Source organism: Lepus europaeus, chromosome 22, assembly GCF_033115175.1.
Source record: "Lepus europaeus isolate LE1 chromosome 22, mLepTim1.pri, whole genome shotgun sequence".
NCBI lineage: Eukaryota > Metazoa > Chordata > Mammalia > Lagomorpha > Leporidae > Lepus > Lepus europaeus.
In genome coordinates, this window is record NC_084848.1 from 25635595 (window position 1) to 25652526 (window position 16932).

The 16932-nt window shown below is 43.9% G+C and overlaps 1 protein-coding gene across 8 annotated transcripts in view; it reads right to left on the bottom strand.

Moving 5' to 3' along the window:
* The window catches only part of TTLL5 (tubulin tyrosine ligase like 5), a 279228-nt gene that overhangs the window by 173356 nt on the left and 88940 nt on the right, over positions 1-16932 (bottom strand). For all 8 annotated transcript variants that reach the window (XM_062181756.1, XM_062181755.1, XM_062181758.1 and 5 more), the window contains one exon: positions 1254-1316. In XM_062181756.1, coding sequence (XP_062037740.1) covers positions 1254-1316 — 63 coding nt within the window. The remainder of the gene's footprint in view (positions 1-1253; positions 1317-16932) is intronic.

A 16932-nucleotide genomic window follows, 5' to 3' on the forward strand; every position in this document is an offset into this window, starting at 1 on the left:
CTGGTTTAAGGACTCACTGCACACCAGAATAATGAAGAATGACAGAACCTATCCTGGCAAAGCATCTGAATCCAAAGGAACTTTGCAAAAGCTTTCAAAGAGGGAGGGAAAAACCCCACAACTCTACGCTGTACATAAAGAACCGAGAGTCCACGTCTTTTAAACAAATCCAAAGGTCTCTTTCATCAGAAGCTGTGATTATTTAATCAATGATGTTTACCACAAATTCACAGAGATCGCAAACTACACATAGTTCCTGATGAGAAATCATGAAATTCTAAGAAATGGCTGAAATCTGGGTATCTGTTTTAAGAATCTTAAAAAAGAAAGAAAGAAAAAAAAGGAACCATATCCTCAAAATAAGACAGACTTCTCTAAATAACCAGGGCATCTCATCTGACCATCAGTCAGAAGCCTCACCGCGCTGGGTCTCAGTGGTCCCCGACTGCTGGGCCACTTGACTCTAACGTCTGTTCCGCATCAGTTCCTCCACTGTCCCCTTCTACTGTGAGTACCAGCTGTCATCGCTTACAAGTCCCAGTATATTTATTTTGTGAACTGCTTCCCCTACACTTTTCTGATCTGGTCATTCTCATCTCCTCTGGCTTAGCAAAACAGATAATTTCTTCTGTTTAAAAGACACAGCAAAGGCCGGCGCCGTGGCTCAACAGGCTAATCCTCCGCCTTGTGGCGCCGGCACACCGGGTTCTAGTCCCGGTTGGGGCGCCGGACTCTGTCCCGGTTGCCCCTCTTCCAGGTCAGCTCTCTGCTGTGGCCCGGGAAGGCAGTGGAGGATGGCCCAAGTGCTTGGGCCCTGCACCCCATGGGAGACCAGGAGAAGCACTTGGCTCCTGGCTTCGGATCAGCGCGATATGCCGGCCGCAGCGGCCATTGGAGGGTGAACCAACGGCCAAAAGGAAGACCTTTCTCTCTGTCTCTCTCTCTCACTATCCACTCTGCCTGTCAAAAAAAAAAAAAAAATAGACACAGCAAAGACAAAAGAATCTTCCCCCCAAAAGAATAAAGTTTAGGGCATCGATTAAGACCACTCAAAGGTTCCACAGTGTAATTTTTGGTTTCTGGAAAGTTCTGAAGTGCTGAGAGCTAATGACAAATTCTGCAAGATGAGGTATTAAGTTTTCTCCCAAAGGTTTACACGAAGTCTTTTTGGAAGCCTTCTTGCCTTCTTTTGCATATGCTTCCTCCCAATCTTGAGATCTAGTCCTAAATTTGTAAGTTTAACAAACCCCCACCTGTCCTGGAAGAGGCGTGTTGCTAACATGTAGTTCATAGAGGTCTTGTGCTCCAGGTAGGACCTGAAAGACAAAGAAAGAAACTTGTTAACTGAATCAAGCACAGACGTGACAGGTTACTCATATGCTTTTTTTAAAATAAATGTATTATTTCTGAAGAATTAAATGCATAGACAGTTGCTCAAATTAAAATTAAAATACTAGAATAGCAGCTAATAGAATAAAACAAAAAGAATAAAGAAAAAGAGGAATTTATTTTATTTAGAAAAAGATCACATTTCTTGGATAAATAAAAGGTGATATATTAAATTTAGAAAAGAAACCTGAAAGATAAAAAGAAAACAAAAAAATTATATAGACAAGAGGTGAAATGAAGCTGGGAATGAGACGCATTTAGGACAGGGAAATGTAGATGAGGGCTGTCTGTACTCCTGAACTGGAAGAGTTTTCCACGGCTTTCCCATGTCTAGTACGGAGGCAGACAATTTCTCTGCCAAACTCTGAAAAGTTGGACAACCTGTGCGACTGATTCATTCATGCTTTCTCTACACACTTGTCCAGCACCGATCCTGCAGCACAGCCTGACCAGTCCCCTTAGAGTCCTCTCCCTCCTGCTGATCCTTTGCCTCTGACTAGACACCTCCTGCCCCAACCATCTCTACAACCTGCTCTTCAAGAAGCAGTCAAGCCCTGGTGGTGCAGGAAGCTTTCCTGACACAACGCTTCCAGTCTGCAGAGGTTCCCCTGTCTGAACCACCCTGGGTTTGCTGTACGCCTGAGGGGGCGACCACATCCTGTCTTGCACAGTGCACTTTTCCCCTAGGAAAGCTGCATGATGTAATGGGAAAAAAGTAAGATGGAGAGTCAGGTGACCCAGCGACCGAGGACAAGCCACGTTACTTTACTGAACCTTAGTTTCCTTGTCCTTAAAATAGAAATGATAACAATGACATGCACAAAAGTATTTATAATTACAAAGAGTCACACAAATAGGAGCTATTTTTATTTTATGGATGAACAACTTTTCAAAAAACATATGGTTAACTCTCAAAGGGCAGGAGCCCCATCTCATATTTGTTGCATGCTTCAAAGAAACAAGCATAGTGCTAGGCACTTGGTTGGTAATAAATACGTATGAATAAAATGGCATTCTCACCTATCAGTAGATAAATATATTCTCCCTCACGCTAGGTGAAGGCCCCTCTCTGCCTTTTGCCCCAGCCTGTCCAGGAGAGGTGGAGAACTGACCAATGTGATTTGTTATTTAGGGAGAACAGAATATGCTGCAGTGAGCATCTCTCCATTCTCTCTCTGAGAGGTAAAATCTCCCCTTGGGAAGTACAGATGGGGCAGTACATACACGGGAGTGCACCTGCTGTTCCTCTGGGGCCAGGAGTTCCCCGCCTTGCCCACAGTGGGCATGCAAGTCTGCCCAGTTCTGAAGTTCAACAGGAAGAACGTTTGTTTGCAGACAGAAGATATCAAGACTATATCAGTACAAAAAAGGTATTGTAGCCTCTCTCGTAGTTCTTGTTTTATTTCTCAATTGGTTCAGAACCAAACCAGTTTTGTTGTTTTTTTTAAAAGTACTACACAGGATTCCTTTCAGAAATTCCGACATTATCTGAAATTGATTGCTTAGAAAAAGGTCCTCAAACTAAGATCTCGTCTCAAACTACCTAAAAGGGAAGAAATAGGAAATACAAAAATTCAAATTCTTCAAAAACATATCAAAGGATTTACTTCTCCCAGGATGGGCACTGTGGATCAGTGAGTTAAGCTGTCTCCTGGGATGCCCACTTCCCACATTAGAGTGTGGGTTCCAGTCCTGGCTCCTCTGCTTCTAATCAGGCTCCCTGCTAAAGCACCTGAGAGGCAGTGAATAGTGGGTCAAGCACTTGAATGCTTGCCACCCACGAGGAAGACCCAGATGGAGTTCTGGGCTCCTGGTTTCGGCCTGGTCTGTTGCAGCCATTTGAAGAATGAACCAGCAGAAGAAAGAATGGTACCTCTCTCACTCTTCCCCCCATCACTCTACCTTTCAAATGAATCCCTTTTAAATATTTTTAAAAACTGTATTCAAGGTATTCAAGTTTTGTTTATTTCATATACACAGATATAGGACCACGTAGTACTTCCCACCTTACCCTCCCTCCCACCCCGCTCAAATCTTCTTCCTCCCTCTCCCATTCTCATTCTTAATTTTTATAAAGATCTATTTTCAGTTTACTTTATACTCATAAGTGAACCCTACACTAGTAGAGTTCAACAACTAGTATGAAGAAAAAAATACTGTTCTCTAACAGTAGAGGCAAGGGCTGAAAACAATCACTGAATCTCCAAATGTCAATTTCACTCCAATACACTACATTTTAGGTACTCTATCAGTTACCCCAGATCAGGGAAAATATATGTTATCTTTTTTGAGACTGGCATCTTTTTTTTTTTTTTAAGATTTTATTTATTTATTTGAGAGGTAGAGTTACAGACAGAGAAAGGGAAAGACAGAGAGAGGTCTTCCATCTGCTGGTTCACTTCCCAAATGGCTGCAACAGCCAGAGCTGGGCCAATCCGAAGCCAGGAGCCAGGAGCCTCCTCCAGATCTCCCATGCCATCTTCTACTGCCTTCCCAGGCAATAGCTGAGATCTGGATCAGAAGTGGAGCAGCTAGGACATGAACCAACACCCATATGGGATGCCGGCGTCACAGGCAAAGACTTAGCCTGCTACACCACAGCACTGGCACCAGGACTGGTTTTTCTAAAAGATGTAATCCTTCTCTCTCTGCAACACTTTCAAATTAAAAAAAAAAAAATGTAATCTGTACATTGCTTCTAGAGGTCTTTTGGCTAAGATCAAGTGTAAGATGCAATCTGTGCACACTTCTTACAAAAAAGAGAAACTTAAGAGTTTTGAAGAAAATTCAAGTGATGTTTTTCTGTTGAATTTCTAGGTCTTCAGGAGGCATTACTACTAACAGTATATTTTATAAGATAAAAGGATTTCTCTATGAATAGTTATACTTTCGAAACAAAACAAATTTAAAAATTTGTCTTTTCATTTTTTAAAAAAATTATTTATTTTCACATTGTTTGAAAGGCAGAGAGGGGCCAGCACCATGGCTCACTTGGTTAATCCTCCGCCTGCGGCACTGTTATTCCATACGGGCACCAGGTTCTAGTCCCGGTTGCTCCTCTTCCAGTCCAGCTCTCTGCTGTGGCTCGGGAGGGCAGTGGAGGATGGCCCAAGTGCTTGGGCCCTTCACCCACATGAGAGACCAGGAGGAAGCACCTGGCTCCTGGCTTTGGATCAGCGTAGCTTCAGCCATGGTGGCCATCTGGGGGGTGAACCAATGGAAGGAAGACCTTTCTCTCTGTCTCTCTCTCTCACTGTCTAACTCTGTCAAAAGAAAGAAAAGAAGGAAGGAAGGAAGGCAGGCAGAAAGGAAGAGAGACAGAGAATGGGGCAGGGAAAGGAAGCTCTGTTCACCGGTTAACTCCCTAAATGCCCACAACAGCCAGGGCCAGGACAGGCTGAAGCCAAGAGCCATCCACTACACGGGTGGCAGGAAGCAAAGTACTTCAGCCATCATCTACTGCCTCCCAGGGTCGGTGTTAGCAGGAAGCCAGACCAGAAGTGGAGGAGCCTCTCAGCTTCAGCTCTGTACATGGACCCACTACCACCTCAACTGGGTCAAAACCCTTGGTCACCACAGGAAAAAAAGTATGGGGACTATCCACAAATGCAAAGATTCTCAATCTAACTAGTGAGCACAGAATGCAAATCAATACTAAAATAAGACAGCATTTTACATCCCCTATGTTGACAAAAATAAAGATGTCTGAAAGTACCATTACTGAGCAAAACATCTCTTATGCACAGATGACATGAGTGTAAAATTACATCTTCACTTTCAAAAACAACTTGGTATTACTTTGTCTCCTTAGCATTGTCTTTTAAAACTAAACATTCAACTATCCTACGGCCGTAATTCTACTCCTACATATATGCCCAGGAGATCATACAAAAAATATTTACAGCACAGATGTCCTTAACAGCAGAAGACCAGAAAGACATCAAATGTCCATCAACAGGAGAATGAAAAATATTAACAAAAGTATAAACACACAGTAAAATACCATAAAGAATTGAAAAACGAATAGCTATATGCAACATGTATTTAAGCAAAATAATGCTAAGTAAAAAAAAAAAAAGACATTTTTCAAAAGAACAAGTTCAAAAGCAACTAAAGCTAAGCAATACAATTCCGTGTCTACACATGAGCGGACACAGCAATATGCTTTGCCCTCCTACCATAAACAGCTAGAAGAGCGTACAAGAAACAAGAATTTTAGACATTAAACAACTGCTGGCCCAAGACTGCGAGCCCTGTCAGGGGGAAATAAACGAAGTAAGCCCTACAGCTGCTCTACCGTTCTGCAGGGAAGCAATTTCCAGATTAACAAAAAATGGGGGAATTAAGTGCCACCCAACAGTGTCAAAATGAATGACAGAGATCAAGTTCCAGGAAGGACTAGATTTTCAGAGCAATGTACCACACAGGAGAGACCTGTCTGTAGGAAGAAACGCAGAGGTGAGCATCTGGCACAGGGACTAGGATGCTGCCTGGAACCCAGAGAACTTGGGTGAAGTTCGCAGCTCCGCTACCAACTGCAGATTCCTGCTGATGCACACAATGAGAGGCAGAGGGGATGACTCACGCACTTGGGTCTCTCTTGGTCCTGGAGACCCCCAGACTGAGTAACCTGGCCCGGCCCTGGCTATCGCGGGCGTGTGAGGACTGAAGCGGCAGCTACGTCGACCTCTCTCTCTCCCTCCCTCCCTTCCTCTCCCATCTCCTTCTCCTTTTCCTCTCCTCCTCTTCCTCATAACCCCAGTCTCTCTGCCTTTCAAATAAAAATAAATATTTTAAAAAGCATACATGTAAATATCATCAAAGGGGACCTGTTGAGTCCTTGAGTCAATACAAATCTGCTGAGGCACAGGGCTGAGCAGAGAGCAACTGGCAGAACAGACAACAGTTAAGCAGAAAGGTCAAGTCAGATAATCCCCAGAGGTCACAGAGGTCACAAGTTCCGTTCCCTCCAGCCAGAAGGAACAGATTTTACTGAACATGGGGAACACGTAGCAGATACCCCAAAAGTCTTAAAGGGCAAACAGATACTAAGACAAAGAGCTACTTTTTCTTCTTTTCTTTCCTTTTTATTTTTTAAGATTTGTTAATTTATTTGAAAGTCAGAATTATACAGAGAGAGAGAGATCTTCCATCCATTGGTTCAGTCCACAAATGGCTGCCATGGCCAGATTTGGGGGCCAAAGCCAGGATCCAGGAGCTTCTCCCAGGTCTCCTATGTGGGTACAGGGGCCCAAGTACCTGAGTGATCTTCCACTGCTTTCCCAGGTGCATTAGCAGGAAGCGGGATCAGAAGTGGAGCAGCCAGAACTCAAACCAGCACCCACCATGGGATGCTGGCATTGCAGGTGGCAGCTTAACCCGTTCAGCCACAATGCTAGCCCCTAAAAAGCCACTTCAACAAACAAGCATTGTGGCACGGCGAGCTAAGCTGCCACCTGTGATACTGACATCCCATATCAGAGCTCCAGTTCAAGTCTCAGCTGCTCCATTTCCAATCCAGCTCCTTGCTAATGAGCCTGGGCAAGCAGTGGAAGATGGCCTAGGAATCTGGGCCCTGCCATTTACATGGGAGACCCAGATGGAGCTCCAGCATCCTGGCTTCATTTTAGCCCAACCCTAGCCATTGCAGCCATTTGAGGAGTAAGCCAGTGGATAGAAGACTGATCTCTCTCTCCCTCCTTCTCTCTCTTACTCTTTCTCTCCTCTTCAAATAAATAAAGGTATAGTTTTAATAACAATACTTAAAAATAAGCCTGAAAAACACTAAGCTCACCTACAACTGTCAGGGAAAAAAAAAAAAAACCTTCATGAGAGTTTAAAGAAGGCAATAAAATCCACACACCCAATAATAATAATATAACATAACGTCTGCATCCAATTTTAAAGATTACTGTACACGTTACAAAACAGAAAGAATGTGGCCCATAAACAACAGGAAAACCAGTCAGTAGAAACAGACCTAGAGATAACAGATAACAGAATATGAAGGAAATTTTAAAATGGTTACTATAAACATACACACAAGGATCTAAAGAAAATCATCAGGAAAATAACAAAACAAAAAAGAGAAAAAGAAAACATAAAAAAAGACAGGATTCTCCAGATGAAAAAAATGAAACATCTGAAATAAAACTTTCACTGATGGAATTAACAGTGGATTAAAGCACTGCAGACAAAGTGGCTTTAGGGACAAACAGAAATAGAAAACCACCCAAAGGGAAAAAAGAGGGGAAGAAAGGCTGAAAAACATATGAACGTGCCAGGCTTATGGTACATATAAACCAATCTATCATGCAACCAGATACCAAAAGAAGAAAGAGAAACAGGAAAATATATTTAAAGTAACAATGGCCAGTGGCTGTTGAAAAGCAGCCATAAAGATAATTTAAAAGCCAGCAGAGGGGGCTTGGCTCTGTGGCGCAGTGGGTTAACGCCCTGGCCTGAAGCACCAGCATCCCCTATGATCCTCAGTTCAAGACTCAGCTGCTCCACTTCCGATCCAGCTCTTTGCTATGGCCTGGGAAAGCAGTGGAAGATGGCCCAAATCCCTGGGTCCTTGTACCAGCCCGGGAGTCCCAAAGAAGCTTCTGGCTTCAGATCAGCCCAGCTCTGGCCGTTGCAGCCATTTGGGGAGTGAACCAGTGGATGGGAGACCTTTCTCTGCCTCTGCCTCTCTGTAACTCTGCTTTTCAAATAAATAAAAAATAAATATATTTTTTTAAAAAGTAAAACGTATGACAATAACACAAAGGACAGAAAGAGGAAATGAAAGTCCACTGGTTGTGAAGTGCTATATCATGTATGAAACAGTACAGCTCTGTTTGGATATTACACTATGATAACTAAAAGACGGATGCTGTGGGCCTAGAGCAACAACACTGTAAGAAGTGAAACAAAGAGGCAGGATAAATTAATTGATGCAAAGAAGGCAGGAGAAAATAGAAAGGGAACAAGAAACACAATAGGCAAATAGAACACATATATTAACATGGCATATTTCAACCTAACCATATAAAAATACATTAAGTGCAAATACTCTAAATATTCCAATTAAAAGGCAGAGCTTAAATTTAAAAATTAAGACTGACTACACACCATCCATGAGAAATCCACTTCAATTCTTTTTTTTTTTTTTTTTTTTGACAGGCAGAGTGGACAGTGAGAGAGAGAGACAGAGAGAAAGGTCTTTCTTTACTGTTGGTTTACCCTCCAATGGCTGCTGCGGCCGGCACACTGCGGCTGGCACACTGCGGCCAGTGCACTGCGCTGATCCGAAGCCAGGAGCCAGGTGCTTCTCCTGGTCTCCCATGCGGGTGCAGGGCCCAAGGACCTGGGCTATCCTCCAGTGCACTCCCAGGCCACAGCAGAGAGCTGGACTGGAAGAGGGGCAACCAGGACAGAATCCGGTGCCCTGACCGGGACTAGAACCCGGGGTGCTGGTGCCGCAGGCGGAGGATTAACCTATTGAGCCGCGGCACCGGCCCACTTCAATTCTAAAGACATATATAAATTAAAGGTTAAATAATGGAAAAAAATATCCCATGCAAATATTTACATCAAAAAGAAAGATTTCAAGCAAACAACCTAATGTTAACATATCAAGGAACTAGAAAAATGAGAACAAAATTAGTAGAAGAAAGGAAATAATAAACATCAGAGCAGGGGCCCACGGACTCAGGCCATCCTCTGCTGCTTTCCCAGGAAAATTAGCAGGGAGCTGAATAGGAAGTGGATCAGCCGGGTCTCGAACTGGTGCCCATGTAGGATGCTGGCACTGCAGGCAGCAGCATTACTCACCACGTCACAAAGCCAGCCCCCAGGAATCAGTATTTTTTAAATGTACATACTACTCAAAGCACTCTACATAGTCAATAAAATACCCATCAAAATACTAATGACATTCATTCCTCACAGAACCAAAAAAAAGATTCTTAGAATCTGGATGAAATCACAAAAGACCCTGAATAACCAAAGCAAAAAAAAATAACTTGAGCAAAAAACTGCTGGAGGCGTCACACTAGTTGACGTCAACACGTATATATTTCAAAGCTACAGAACTCTAACAGCACAGCACTAGCATAAAACCAGACCCACAGACCAATCGAACAGTACAGACAGCCCAGAAATGAATCTACACAATGATAGCAAACTGATTTTCAACAAAGGTGCAAAGAACACAATGAACAATCTCTTTATTAAATGGTGCTGGGAAAACTGGATGTCTACATGTCAAAGAATGAAATTAGATTCTTCTTTCTAACCACACAGAAAAATAAAAAACAACTCAAAACAGATTAAAGAGGTGCAGTATTTAGCCAAGTGCTTAAGATGCTGGTTAAGACACCCACATCCCAGGGCCAGTGCTGTGGCACAGCAGGTTAAGGCCCTGGCCTGCAGCACTGGCATCCCATAAGTGCACCGGTTCACATCCCAGCTGCTCCACTTCTGATCCAGGTCCCCACTAAAGCACCTGGGAAGGCAGTGGAGGATGGCTCAAATGCTTGGGCCCCTGCACCCACATGGGAGACTTGGAGGGAGTTCTGGGCTCCTGATCAGCTCAGCTTTGGCAGTTGTGGCCATTTGGGGAGTGAACCAGTGGATGAAAGACCTCTCTCTCTCTCTTTCTCTCGGCCATTTGGGGAGTGAACCAGCAGAATGCAGTTCTCTCTCTCTTTCTCTACCTCTCTCTGTAACTCTTTCAAATAAGTAAAATAAATCTTCTTAAGAAAGGGTGGGGGATAATTAAAAAGAAGGAAAAAAAGATACCACATCCTATATTGGAATATCTGATCCCAGCTTCCTGCTCAGGCAGACTCGGGAGCCAGCAGTGATGGCTCAAGTAACTGAGTTCCCATCACCCACGTGAGAGACCTGGGTTGGATTCCTGGCTCCCAGCTTTGGCCCAGTCTAGCCCTAGCTATTGCAGGTATTAGGGGAGTAAACCCGCAGATGGATAGGAACTACTGCGCTCGCTCACTCTCTCTGTGTCTCTCTCTTTCCATCACTATCTCTTTCTGCCTCTCAAATAAATACATAAAATCTTTTAAATGCATTACAGACTTAAATGTAAAACTCGAACCCATGAAAACAAGCAAGCAAACAAACATACGGGAAAAAGGAAACATAACTTCAGTCAGGGCATTTTTCAGACTTGACCTCAAAAACACAGGCAACAAAAACAAAATCAGACAAATGAGATTACCTCAGAGTACAAAGCTTCTTCATGGCAAACCAACGGAATGAGGAGACAACCTATAGGATGAAGGTACAACCTATGGAATGAGGAGATAACCTATACGGTAAAGAGACAACCTACAGAATGAGGGGACAACCTATAGGATGAGGGAACATATTTGCAAATATACATCTGATAAGGGGTTAATATCTAAAATATGGAAGGATCTCAATTCAATAGCAAGAAAACAACCCAGTTACAAAATGAGTGAAAGACCTGAAGAGATACTTCTCAAAGGAAGACATAAATGACCCACAGGCATAAGAAAAAGTACATAAGGGAACTGTTAATCAAAAACACAATGAGATACCTACCACTTCACACCATTAGAATGGCTGTTATCAAAACACAAAAGATAACAAGTATTGGTGAGGATGTGGAGAACAGGGAACTCTTACATACTATTGGTGAGACTGTAAATTAGTATAGTTATTATGAAGAATAAAAAGTCCCCCTCAAAATATTAAAAATAGGACTACCATATGATCTCACAATGTCTCTGCTGGGCATATATCCAAAGGAAATGAAAGCAGTTTGTTGCAAAGATTTTATATTCCCATATTTATTGTAGCACTACCCACAAAAGGCAAGATACAGAGTCAATCTGAGTGCCCACCAATGATGAATGGATAAAGGAAACATATACATATACACACAATGAAATATTATTCAGCCATTAGAAAGTTAAAGACAGAAGATGTGACAACATGGACATTACGTTAACATAAATAAATTAGGCACAGAAAGACAAATACTGCATGATCTCACTTAGGCGGAATCTAAATAAAGGTGATCGTACAGCAGTAGAGAGCAGAATGGTAACTACCAGCAGCTGGGGTTGTGAAAGGGGAGGCGATGAGGAGGAAATGCTGATCAGCAGATATAGGACCAATTCAGGAGGAATAAGTTCAGATCTATTATACTGCAGAGTGATCACTAGAGATAATACATTATACTCTTCTAGGTGTTCTCACTAACACGCGGTAACTGTGAAGTAACACCCTAGTCAGCTAAATTTAACCGCTCTACAGTGTATATACACATATTTCAAAACATCAAATTCTACTTAATAAATACATACGATTTTATCTTTCAGTTAGAAACACTTCTTTACAGCAGGGGTAAGGAAACTTTTTACTGCTAAGGGTGACTTGGATATTTATAACATCATTTGTACATGTAACATCATAACACAAAATTATCAACTTAAAAATTAACCTGCTGTAGATTTACTGAAATTTTTTTTTTTTTTTTTTTTTTTGACAGGCAGAGTGGACAGTGAGAGAGAGAGACAGAGAGGAAGGTCTTCCTTTTTGCCGTTGGTTCACCCTCCAATGGCCGCTGCAGCCGGCGCATCGCGCTGATCTGAAGCCAGGAGCCAGGTGCTTCTCCTGGTCTCCCATGGGGTGCAGGGCCCAAGCACTTGGGCCATCCTCCACTGCACTCCCGGGCCATAGCAGAGAGCTGGCCTGGAAGAGGGGCAACCGGGATAGAGTCCGGCGCCCTAACCGGGACTAGAACCCGGTGTGCCGGCGCCGCAAGGCGGAGGATTAGCCTGTTAAGCCACGGCGCCGGCCCGATTTACTGAATTTTTTAAAAAGATTTATTTATTTATTTGAAAGTCAGAGTGACACAGAGAAGGAAGGTAAGGCAGAGAGAGAGAGAGAGAGAGAGAGAGAGAGAGAGAGGCCTTCCATTCACTGGTTCACTCCCCAACTGGCTGCAACAGCCGGAGCTAAGCCAATCTGAAGCCAGGAGCCAAGGGCTTCTACCGGGTCTCCCACATAGGTGCAGGGGCCCAAGGACTTGAGCTATCTTCTACAGCTTTCCCAGGCCATAGCAGAGAGCTGGATCGGAAGTGGAGTAGCTGGGTCTTGAACCAGTGCCCATATGGGATGCCGGCACTGCTACGCCACAGCGCCGGCCCCAGATTTATTGATTTTTGAGTCCTGCCTATGGTTGCCTTGGCATGGCCAGACTAAATGATTTCGCAGGACTTAGACTGGACGTTCTCCAATCCTGCTTTAAAGGTAAAACAATGGAAAGAGTCTGCCGTGGAAATCTTAGGCATAAGAAAGCTGAAGTGCATTGTATCCACAGCAGATGAACAGACTGCAGGATAAAGAACATTATCAGGGATTAAAGAGGAACATTTCCAACAGTAATAAAGTCAATTTATCAGAAAGATATAACAAACCAAGTGCCCAGGAACCTAATAACAGTTCCAAAACTGACAGAGGCAAACGGAGAAGCAGGAAGTAAGTGAAGCTGCAAACAGGTCTGTAAAGATAAAGACCACCTAGGAAATGGTGCAGGGAAGACTTTCGCCTCCCTTGATGACTAAAACAAGAGGAGTTACTGATTTTACCCAGATTCATTGTGTTCCAAGCAAAGCAGGATTAAACAGCAGAATGTTAACTCAGTACAGCCCAGCTTATCTCTTCTCTTAATGCACAAGTATGTATCCTGGCTAAACTGCCTTCTAGGATCCGAGTGCTGGTCGTTTCTGTCAATGCTTCTTGGTGACTTGTAGCTTCCTTTATGTCATTTTGGACTGGACTTCTATTTTCCCAGCTTACTGCTTGAAACTTCAGTAAATCTGAAGTCTAGTTTATATTTACGGCTCGAGGTCATGAGCAACTTAATAATAGCAGAACTGACAGCACAGCATTTACAGGAGTTAGGGAAGCATCTGTGTCTTATTGACAGAAAAGCCTTTATTTCAACGATATTTTGCCTTTGACTGGATAACAAGGATTTGCTATGAGAATTAAGACTCAAAATGGGAAGAAGAATAAAAAAAGAGCAGATCTCGATGACCCTGTCAATCTCCACAAACGGACGGACATCTACAGAACACTCTAGCCAGCAGTGGCAGAACACACACTCCTTTCAATGTACGTGCTAAGTTGGCCGTGATAAACCATATTTTGAGGGAAATAATTAAATTTCAATAAATAAAAAAGATTCAAATTGTCAACGTATGTTTACTGAACTCAACAGAAGTCATCAGTAACAAAAAGATCTCTGGGAAAGCCTCCTTGCTTAAAAACTAAATAACATACTTCTAAGTAACCTAGGGGTCAAAAAGAAATCAATAGGCAAATCAGAAAGTATGCTAAATAGAATAAAAACAAAAACATGGCTGGCGCCGCGGCTCAATAGGCTAATCCTATGCCTGCAGCGCCGGCACCCCGGGTTATAGTCCCGGTCAGGGCGCCAGATTCTGTCCTGGTTGCCCCTCTTCCAGTTCAGCTCTCTGCTGTGGCCCAAGAGTGCAGTGGAGGATGGCCCAAGTCCTTAGGCCCTGCACCCACATGGGAGACCAGGAGAAGCACCTGGCTCCTGGCTTCAGATCAGCGTGTCGCAGCGGCCATTGGAGGGTGAACCAACAGAAAAAGGAAGACCTTTCTCTCTGTCTCTCTCACTGTCTACTCTGCCTGTCAAAAAATAAAAATAAAAATAAATTAAAAAAAAAAAAAAGAAAAAAACCCCAGAATAACCAAAATGTGTAGGGTGTTGCTAAAAAGGAACTTGGTATCAGATTTGTATCATATATTTAAAACATCATAGATCTAATACAAAAGCTGAAATGATAAAACTCTCGGGGTGGGGGGGGTGGCTGAGAAAAAGATTTGTGAAGATAGGGGTGGCAAACACTTCTTAGACAGGAAACAAAAAATGCATAAGCCTTTAAAGAACCTGGTCAACTGGACGTCGCTGAAATTTAAAATGTCTATGGCCCAAGTCCGTGAGCCCATGCACCCACAAGGGAGACCTGGAAGAAGCTCCTGGATCCTGGCTTCAGATCAGCCCATCCAGCTGTTGCGGCCATTTGGGGAGTGAACCAGTGGATGGACAGACCTTTCGTCTCTCTCTCTCTTTATCTCCCTCTCTCTCTCTGCCTCTGTCTCTCTGTAACTCTGCCTTTCAAATAAATTTTAAAAAAAATAGAAATTTAAAACTTTTAAGATTTTATTCATTTGAAAGACAGAGTTACAGAGAGAGGTAGAGACAGAGAGAGAAGGCTTCCATCCACTGGTTCACTCCCCAGATGGCTGCAACAACTGGAGGTGTGCTGGTCCAAAGCCAGGAGCCAGAAGCTTCTTCTGGGTCTCCCATGTGGCTGCAGGGGTCCAAGCACTTGGGCCATCTTCTACTGCTTTCCCAGGCCACAGCAGAGAGCTGGATCGGAAGAAGAGCAGCCGGGACTAGAAACGGCACCCATATGGGATGTCAGCACTGCAGGCGGCGGCTTTACCCACTTCTCCACAGCTGGTCCCAAAACTTCTGTTTTTTAAAAGCCACTGCTAAATACAATTGAAAAAGCTAGCAGCAGACTTAAGAGTGGTGCCAATACTGTGGCATGGAAGGTTGAGCCTCCACCTGTAGTGCTGGCATCCCAAGTAGGCACCACTTTGAGTCCTGGCTGCTCCACTTCTGATCCAGCTCCCTGTTACTGGCCTGGGAAAGCAGTGGACGATGTCTGGGACCTCGGGCCCCTGCACCCATGTGGGGGACCCGGAAGAAACTTCTGGCTCCTGACTTCAGCCTGGCCTAACTCCAGCCATTGTGGCCACTTGGGGACTGAGCCAGCGGGTGGAGGATTCTCTCTCTCTCTCTCTCCCCTTCTCTCTATATATTTCTGCCTTTCAAATAAATAAATCTTTTTAAAAATTTCAATATAAATGTAATTTAAAAAAATAAAAATTCTGAGAGCATGTGAATAGATGCTCAGTATCAAAAGCAACTTAAGGGGTCTGCGCCGTGGTGCACTAGGTTAGTCCTCCGCCTGCGGCGCCGACATCCCATATGGGCACCGGGTTCTAGTCCCAGTTGCTCCTCTTCCGGTCCAGCTCTCTGCTGTGGCCCAGGAAGGCAGTGGGGGATGGCCCAGGTGTTTGGACCCCTGCACCCGCATGGGAGACCTGAAAGAGGCTCCTGGCTTCGGATCGGTGTAGCTTCGGCCGTTGCGGCCATTGGGGGGGGTGAACCATCAGATGGAGGATCTTTCTCTCTGTCTCTCTCACTGTCTGTGCCTCTACCAGTCAAGGAAATAAATAAAAAAAACTTTAAAAAAAAAAAAAAGCAACTTAAAATCATCAAGAGTTATGCTAGACTGTCTAAACTTAAAAAGCCTGGCCAATACTAAGTGCTGGCACGGATGGGGGCCAACGGCAACTTTCACATATCATTGCTAAAAATGCAAAATGAAGCCGGCGCTTCGGCTCACTAGGCTAATCCTCCGCCTTGCGGTGCCGGCACACCGGGTTCTAGTCCCGGTCGGGGCACCGATCCTGTCCCGGTTGCCCCTCTTCCAGGCCAGCTCTCTGCTGTGGCCAGGGAGTGCAGTGGAGGATGGCCCAAGTGCTTGGGCCCTGCACCCCATGGGAGACCAGGAGAAGCACCTGGCTCCTGCCATCGGATTGGCGCGGTGTGCTGGCCGCAGCGCGCCTACCGCGGCGGCCATTGGAGGGTGAACCAACGGCAAAAAGGAAGACCTTTCTCTCTGTCTCTCTCTCACTGTCCACTCTGCCTGTCAAAAAAAAAAAAAAAGCAAAATGATACCATCACTTATCACATGACTCCTCTCTTCCACTGCTAGGTACTTGCCCAAGATAAATAAAATCCTAAGTTCACATTGAATTGCACACAAATGTTCAGGGCAGCTTTCTTGACAGCAGCTGAAAACTGGAAATAATTCAAGTGTCCCATTGCTATATTTGCATGATGAAATAAAACACAGGAATAACAAGAAATGAAATATCACTCTACACAATAACATAGATAACTCTCAAAAATACTAAGCCAGACTAAAAAAATCCAGACATGAATGAGCAGTACTGTATGACTCCATTCACATGAAATTCTAGAAAAGCTACCATGACAGAAAGCAGATCAACTGACGTCTGAGGCCCACTGTCATGGAGGCGGAGGCAGGGAGGGGGACAGCAGGAACACGAAGGGACTTATGGAAGTCACAGGAACAGGCTCGATCTTGACTGTGGGGTGGCAGTGGCTAAATTGGTGTTTATGTGAATCATCAAACTATACATTCAAAATGGATGCATTTTATTACATGTAATGATTAAAAAGAATATATTTCTAGGCACCAATACAGATGACAAAACAAATTTTCAAATCAAAGTAATGATAAACACACAATGCAGGACAGTGTGTAACCCTTGACTGAGGGACTAATTAGGAGGCTGGCAATGGATTTAAAAACAGGGAGCACTGTGGCGTAGCAGGTGAAGCTGCCACCTGCAGTGTCAGCATCCCATCTG